Source organism: Nothoprocta perdicaria, unplaced genomic scaffold, assembly GCF_003342845.1.
Source record: "Nothoprocta perdicaria isolate Ctin4 unplaced genomic scaffold, notPer1 scaffold_73, whole genome shotgun sequence".
NCBI classification, from domain to species: domain Eukaryota; kingdom Metazoa; phylum Chordata; class Aves; order Tinamiformes; family Tinamidae; genus Nothoprocta; species Nothoprocta perdicaria.
This window is the reverse complement of record NW_020456010.1, coordinates 744,178-752,360: the sequence shown is the minus strand read 5'-3', so window position 1 is coordinate 752,360 and position 8,183 is coordinate 744,178. Positions and strand designations below refer to the sequence as shown.

Genomic DNA, 8,183 nt, shown 5'->3' with positions numbered 1-8,183 from the left:
TTAATACCTTGCCCATCACAATTGCCTATTAAATCACTTCTAAAATTATACTTTCTCTGAAGATTATACAAATCATTAGAATAAACTGAACAATTATACCTTCTGTATGGAATTCTGTCGGATGATTATCTTCCTCAGCCTAACAAATATAGTTAGGTCTGTGTTTTATTCAGCAATCTTGATCTGAAAGTTTCAGCAGATATGAAAAAAAAAATCACCTTCTGTAAAGTTATACAGAACTTTGTTACAAGGTCCCAACCTGCCATGTCATACTCTTTTTCATATAAATTATACTTAGTACTCTGTGTTATTCCCTTAGGAGAAACTGGCATTTCAGCTAATGCTTTTAGAGCCCGTAAACATTTGGGATTGCTAATTGTTATGTGCTCATGATATTAGTGCTGAAGATCTGGGGAAACAAATCCCTTTAATGAAAGTACCTCTATCTTAATTAACTTCCACATTTTGTATGTCAGGACATCAACTAAGCAATGCAGGCTGTTCTAACCATGGCTAATGGAGGCTGCTCTCAGGTACTGCCTGTTCTGTTGGCTCTAGATGTGCTGTTCCTCTGGTGCTAGAACAGCTGAACAAGACATGTGCCTCTTCCCTGGCCACATTGCCTCACAGACCAGAATATAAGCATATATATAAATTGAGTCCTCAGACTGGAGCCGGAATTAAAGGTGTGATATGAGTCTTATTGTAGAGGTCAATCCATGGGCTCAATGGGCTGTTGCTTACAGGAGGCTGAGTTCTCTGTAGTATGTTGCTTGGGGAATTGTATGGTTGACACTGTAACCCTCATTAATATGTTCCATCTGCCATTTCCCAAGAATTTCAGTGTCATTAAAGGGACTTTTACAACAGATAAACTGAAGAATGATTGAGAGAATGTGTATTTTGCACAAATATAAAAGTAGAAAAGTGAATGAGATACTGAACACTGTTGTCAAACAGTCACTGACCAGTTTGATTGGTGTTGACTGCTGATGCCTATCAATTTGTAATGTAATACCACAAAAAGATGGAAAAGGAAGTTTTGAGTGCTACATTTTGAAAGATCCTTCAAGGAACTGAAATTTTGAATTGACAAGAAGAGTCAAATCTTAATTGACAACCAGCAGCGCTCATTGCCAGAAAAGTTAGTGAAAAGAGCCTGGTGAAAATAGAAGTGATCCAGGAAAAAAAGAGAAGTCTAATATGTGAATTATTTTTTTGGAACTCTGAATAGGAGAGGAAGAGAATGAAGGAAAAGATGGTTAGTTTGCCCTGGCTGTAATCCCAAAGAATGAAGTGAACAGATTTGCAAGGGAACATTATCATTTACCTTCAAGATGTGAGATATGGCAGAAGTACTCAGGATTTTAGCAAATTGGACGGGCTGTTGCATTTGGCAAAGGCATCTGGACTCAGTGAATACTAAGATGTGCACATTAGGACATTTTTGCACATGTCATTTTGGGAATTACTGCTTGCACCAGTGCTTAGGCATAGTATAGCATGAGGGCATGTCAGTTAGTGCGTGGTGAACTCATTCCTGGTGACAAAAATCAGGGAGGGAAATGAATAGGATGAATCACAACTTTGAGTGTGAGATGAAGAGTAACACACAATTACAGAACGGTTGAGACTGGAAGGGAGCTTTAGAGATCATCTAGTCCAATCCCCCCTCCTCAAACAGGGTCACCTAGAACAGACTGACCAGGACAGTGTGCAGATGGCTTTTGAATATCTTGAAGGATGGAGATGCTAAAACCTCTCCAGGCAACCTGTTTTAGCACTCAGTCACCTTCAGAGTAAAGAACTTTCTCATGTTCATCTGGGATTTCCTCTGTTCAGTTTGTGCCTGTTGCCTCTTGCCCTGTCACCAGTCCCCACTGAGAAGCGTCTGGCCCCAGTCTTTCTCCACTTCTATCTTCAGATATTTATATGTGTTGATAAATTCCCCTGTTAAGTCTTTTCTTCAAGCTAAACAGGCTAAACTATAGACTAAATAAATATCTGCCTTATCTTTCTATTTGCTACTTCTACTAAATTTTAAAATGCTTTTCTTTTTCATTTTCTCTGATAACACAAACAGGGGGAAACACCGATTCTCTCAGAGGAAAACTGCTTTTTCTCCATTGGCAGAGCAGTAGTTTTCTGTTATTCATGGTAGAATAGATACTGCTCTGCCCTTCACTGGTGCAGATCAGGAGCTGCTCCATCATGACTAGTACCCAAACTAACACCAGTCTACTTGGGCCCAGAATCTCATGTGCTGTGTGGATTTAGAGATTGACGGCAGAGAGTATTGATTTAGAAGCTGTAGTTCAAAAGGGCTTGAAGTAAACAAGAAGAATGTCTGCTCCAAAAACAAAGATTGTTATACCTGAGAGAAATGATGGTATTTGATGGTGCTATATCAGAGGCTGGAAAAAGTAGTTATGTTAAAATATGTCCAGTCCTATGAGCGAAATTGCAGCATGTTCATGAAAAGTTAAATTATTCGGTACATTTTGCCACAAATTGTCCACTGAGACATAAAATAGACAAAAGTTATTACTGAAGGTGATAGACTGGCAGTAGACTGAATTGCAGGACTTTTTTAAAAAACCCAATATGATGTTTATTGCAGTACCAAGTACTCAATATTCTGGTGCCAAGTTACTACTAAAACTGTCAGCATGTCTCACAGGTTGACTCAGGAGATTTTTTGACCACAATTAAGTGGTAAAGATTAAAATTTATTATTTGAGGATATTGAAATTTGACACTTTACATCATGGATCCGCACATCATTGCAGCAAAGCAATTTTCTTTCAGTATTATCTCAGAAAAATCAACTGAGGTAAGTTATATTAAGATACACTGTCTGGTTGATTAAATAAATTGTTCTTTACTTGGTTGAATCACCTGTTTTATTCTGCACTTTTGTTTCTAAAGGATCCCACATCGATAGGAGATGTTTTGTGTCCAAGGCAGGGGACCTGAGGAGATGTATACTTGTTTCTGTGTTCGATTGACCGATTCAGTTAAATTCAGAAAGATTAATCAAGCAATACAAATGGTATAAGGCCCAATGGAGTGCAGGATGCTGCCTTCCTGTGCCAGTGAGGACATGTCAGTGTTAAAAGAACAGAAATTCCACAAAAAAGGTGTTCCCAGCTTTAAAGCTCTACAAATGCTCTGTCTTTTGGATGTTAAATTCAAATTCATGGTGTCTGTGAATGCTGTTTGCGACTGTAGCCATCTGTGGATCCATGGGCACTGCTCTGCAGTAGTGGCAGTGTTTTAAATGGGGGTAGAGCAGTAAAATTCTCAGTCCATGACAGCTACATTCAGTGGGAGCTGATTCTTCCATCTCCTTTTTTTCCCCCCCTTAGTAGGTGATGGAGGAGACACAAACCTCATTGGAAAGTTTTATTTTCTGCAGAAGAGATGCAGCAGAGACTGATTTCAGAAAGAATTCCTTCCTTATATTTAGGGAGCTCCCATTTGATTTCCATACAGGCTAAGCAGGCTGTAAGAATTTCTTGGCTTCCAAATGTGGACGGAACTAGAATTTACAGATACAATGACATTTTTTTTTTTTTTTTTTTAATCTTCATTTATCTTCAGTGCTTCTTTGGAGGAGAAATGCAAATATGAAGCTCCTTTGTGGGACCCGCAGTGGTATTTCATTTTTGTCTTGTCCTTGGGAGAAGAAGCCACAGCTGCCTATGATAGAATGTGGAGAGATATAGCTATCAAGAGGTGCATCATGCAGAAACATGGCACTATTTTGAGACCAGAAGTGTGAAATTCTATTGCCTGAAAAGGGTTTTGAAGCTGAAAAGTCTGTATGTGTGTGTGAGCCAGAGATGGGAACAATAGTTAGTCATTGGCAGGCTCCTAGAGGCTTAGAAATGCTTTGGTTTCATTAAATGAAACTAACCAGATGAAAAAAAGAAATTTTTCCGTTAAAGCAGATCATTCCCTAATGAGTCCATAGTGATTCTATATCCAATATTGGCCCCATGTTAGGAACTGCACTGACCATTGTGTATATTCCTCACGTTTTCCATGAGGTATAGCTCAAGTTATTCATCCAGGTAATGCAGCATTTCCTCTAGTTGTTCCAATTTTTTCTTCTGAGGGCTTAATTCCCAAAAGGAAATTCTTTTATACTACAAAAGCATTCACACATAGGTAGATACTGAGAGTGAGTTTGCTTATTATGTTATTGCTTAACATTATTTATACTCTTCACACACTTTCACTGTATGCTGCTAATAGGTTGTGAGTACAATCCCTGAGAGGCTGTACTTGGACAAATGCTAGAATAATTCTGTTTTCTCAGTGCCAAAAAAATGCTCCAAAAAGGGAAAAACGTGATCAAGTTAACGGAAAAATGTCTCATGTAGAAAGATGAGCTCTTTGACCCTTTTCCAGAATTAAGAAAATGCAAGAGATCCTAAACAGGGAAAACAAACATCTTCCCTTGTAAATGTGTTGCTTCAGAAGAGTGTGCTTTGATTACAAGCACTTGCATATGCATTCATAAACACACACACACGCAAGCATTTCACCTGTAGAAGCAGCAAGTTTCCAATGAGGTTATGGTAAAAAGTCATCAATAAGAGTCAAAGGGTCCATACTGTTTGCTGGGACTGACAAAGTGCCTCTTTGTGAATTGCTATCAGAGTGAAGCTGAGCTTGGAGCGCAAGGCTAAACCAGGATATGTCCCTGGATGTATCCTGCCCTTGTATCTGTGGGCAGAGAAATCCAAGATCAGACCCACTAGAAAACAGTGATATCACAATGTTTTGAAAACTCATCTTCAGTAGTCTTTTCAGATCAGTTGCAGGGGGTATTATGCAAGACTTCTGCTTAATGACAGATAAAAAAAAAAAAAGGTAAGAGAAGTAGTTTTGCCTGGCTGAAAGTCATAAATACTTTTCCAATTTCCATTTCCTCATTGCTAGTCAAAAACTTTGTTTTAAAATAGCTGTTACTACTTGTGGAAAAGCCTCACATCACATGAAGTTTGAAAAGCAGCTAGCCTGAAATAACTGCAATAGGGCAGAATAGATATTTTCCCATGCTCCAGCTACACAAACTGCTAATGGGTAATTGGGATGCAGCATAAATGCTAAAATCCAGTACCATTACATTGAATGACACTCTATAAAATAACATCTGTCTGTGTGTAACACAGGTTTAATTCCCAGCACACTGTCAGTTTATAATGAGAACAGTATACTGTAAGCACTGAACATATGAAAGAAAAAAAAAAGAATGAAGTGCAGATAGATTGTTTTTCTGATAAGAGTTCAAGTAGCAAAAGGCAATCTTATTATCTTTCTGTAGATTGGAATGTATTTTCATTTTTTAAAGTGCATTTGTATATCCGTCTTTCTTTTCCTTTATGTTTCATAGTAGATCTTATATATTTGTGTGCGTGTGCATATGTATATATATGCAACTTATATGTGTGTATATATACATATATATTTAAATGAAATTGGATCAGAGTCTGAAATACTATTGCAACAAGCATTAAAGTCAATGTAAATATCTCCACTGGATTTAAAGCTGGAACCAAGTTAAGACTGGACGAGTCTCCAAGTTCTGGTATTTTATTGTTGTTTTGTTTTGCTTTATTTTGTTTTGTAATTATGGACAGGATTACAGAACTATCCTTTTTTCCTTTGTTTGCTACCCTGGTCCCATTCTCCTGCTAAAGATTCTTTAGAAGTTCTTCATATTAAAGGGGTAACTTATAAAGTAAAAAATAATAACTTGTGTATGTTCCATATAAAACTTCTAAAATGTTTAGAAATGATGTCACTAACTTGCTTGTTTTGAAATGATCTTAGACAAAACTAGCCTCTGTTGTGTGAAATATCAGCTTTCCCAAATCACTGTTCAAGGTAATATTTTCAGAGATGGGGTTTTAGGACTCAGCAGCTGAAGCTACAGAGCTGATGAACCAGTGATGAAATTTTATCTAATTTTAGATGCCTGACTGCCAGACAATTTTCAATGTCAAAGTATAGCCTCAGGTTTTTCTTTTTTCTTTATTTCAGTTGACATAACATAGTTTCCCAAGAATGCCAGTACATGTCCATATTAATAATCGTCATTTTTTATTCCATTGGATATGTGGAATGACAAGAAAATAATTATATCTGAATATAGCTCCATGCAAACTATTTTATTTTTCTAAGCATTTCTCAATAATTAGAATGGAATTATCTGATGAATGAATATAACATTGTAGTGTACAACAAATATTGGGATCACCTGTAGAATGTCCAGATAACACCTTTGGATATATCTAGCAACACAGTTGCATATGTATTCGGATTTATCAGAAAGCTATATTTTTTGCATATGTGTTTATATTCATATGTAGTTAGTGGTAAGAATTAAAAATATTTTGATACTGCATATTCGGTTGCTATTGGGGAAAGTTCATTAAACTGACCCTAAATCTTAACTCTAATAATACAAACATACTGTTATAGACAAAAAAAAAAATAGAAAAAGATGAAAGACTCAGAAAATTATATGAAGAAAGACATACTGTCATCACATTTTTACGTTTTCTGTCAGAAAGCTAAAATTTCTCAGTAGGAAAAAGTTTAACCGGAGTTTTTTTTTTTTTTTTTCTGCCCCACAAGTATATTTTAGAAAAGATTCCTTTTTCTATTAGGGACACGGGAATTTCCTACTCTGTATATTTATTTGATGCAGACTATTTGACAGCCTCTGCATATATCTATACCGGGGAAGGTTAATGAACTTTGTCAGGTAACATACATCTACAAGTTAAAAAGGATTTGTGAAAATGTATGTTGCGAGGAGGTATTCCAGGATCAGCGACTCAGACGCTCTCCTCTGGCTTCCTGATGCACATTGTGCTACACAGCAGCTCCTAATGTGGTGATCATTTAGTATTTCCTCTGTGGGATTCCTACTCCTTCAAGGCTCAGATGCATTTTTAAGGAATACACTAATGTAATAGCAAAGTAGTGCTTGAACATGACCAACTTCGTAGGTGAGAGAGGACTTTGCAGCTTTCTGGGGTGCATGGACATGGATCTTCATTATCGGTGTCATTTCTTTGTTTTGGGGAGGTGTAAAAATCATAAGTAGCCAAATAAGATTTTACCCTGTCATTTTTAGTCTCTGACATAAATTTTCCTGGCAATTTAACAGTACTGGAGCCATTGCATATGCTTGTCCATATCAGTTATGAAGTTACAAAAACAGTAAGAGGAAGATTTTCTGAACTGAGCTTTCCAAACCCTTCTTTCATGTGTAAACTGGTGGAGCAATTTTTGTTTTTCAGCCATGAATATTATGTCTCAGCCATTTATGGATCCTCCCTAAGCCAAATTTTGGTACTTGGTTTGTGGAAATTAATATGAACAGTATATAATACAGTGACTGAAAGAATGTTAATATTTTATTCCAAGCAATAGGGTTCCTACCAATTTCTGATATTTTTGAGTCCTCAGAGGATTTTAGGTCTTTGTTTATTATGAGGAGTTTTTGAAGCTATCTCCCATTATTGTGCGGACCACTACATGCGAAAGAACATCTCCATCAGGTCACATTAATGTATGCCTTTCAGATTGCTCTTTTAAAAAATAAATATTCATCAGTAATGAGTCCTTCATTTATTTCTAATATGATTCTATCTCTTTTGAATTGCAAAAGCTGTTTATTTTCATATTTACAGGTAATAAAAATCATATTTTATAATCTGTTTGCTCAGATTCCTGCTGCACATGACTATTTTTCCTCTGTGTTTTACAAAGTAAAAAACCTTTTATTGAAGGCTGTATGCTTTGCCTTTCATTTTCTTCAGCTTGCTGTTTCCACCTTCATTATGTTATTTTTGGGGAAAATAAAACTCACTATTTCATATATTCACAGATAAATTGCTACTGAAAACAAAATAAGGCATCAGGAGTCATTTGGATTTTTATCTAGTTACCGCTTAATTGCTAATATTTAAGCATTAAAGCTTAATGTTTAAGCATTGTCCTGGAGAAAGGATAGAGATAAAATTTGAAAATCCAAACTAGACCAATGTCTGAATTAAGCTACTTTCAGAGTTGAAAGCTTTCAGGATACTGGGGGGAAAAGAGAAAGAAGGGAAGGGAAGGGAAGGGAAGGGAAGGGAAGGGAAGGGAAGGGAAGGGAA

At 36.6% G+C, this 8,183-nt stretch overlaps 1 protein-coding gene across 1 annotated transcript in view; it reads left to right on the top strand.

Moving 5' to 3' along the window:
• Positions 1–2,767: 2,767 nt before the first annotated feature.
• Positions 2,768–8,183, top strand: part of LOC112957525 (serine/threonine-protein kinase PDIK1L-like) — a 15,528-nt gene continuing 10,112 nt past the window's right edge. The window contains 1 exon segment of the mRNA XM_026051174.1: positions 2,768–2,833. Coding sequence (XP_025906959.1) covers positions 2,768–2,833 — 66 coding nt within the window.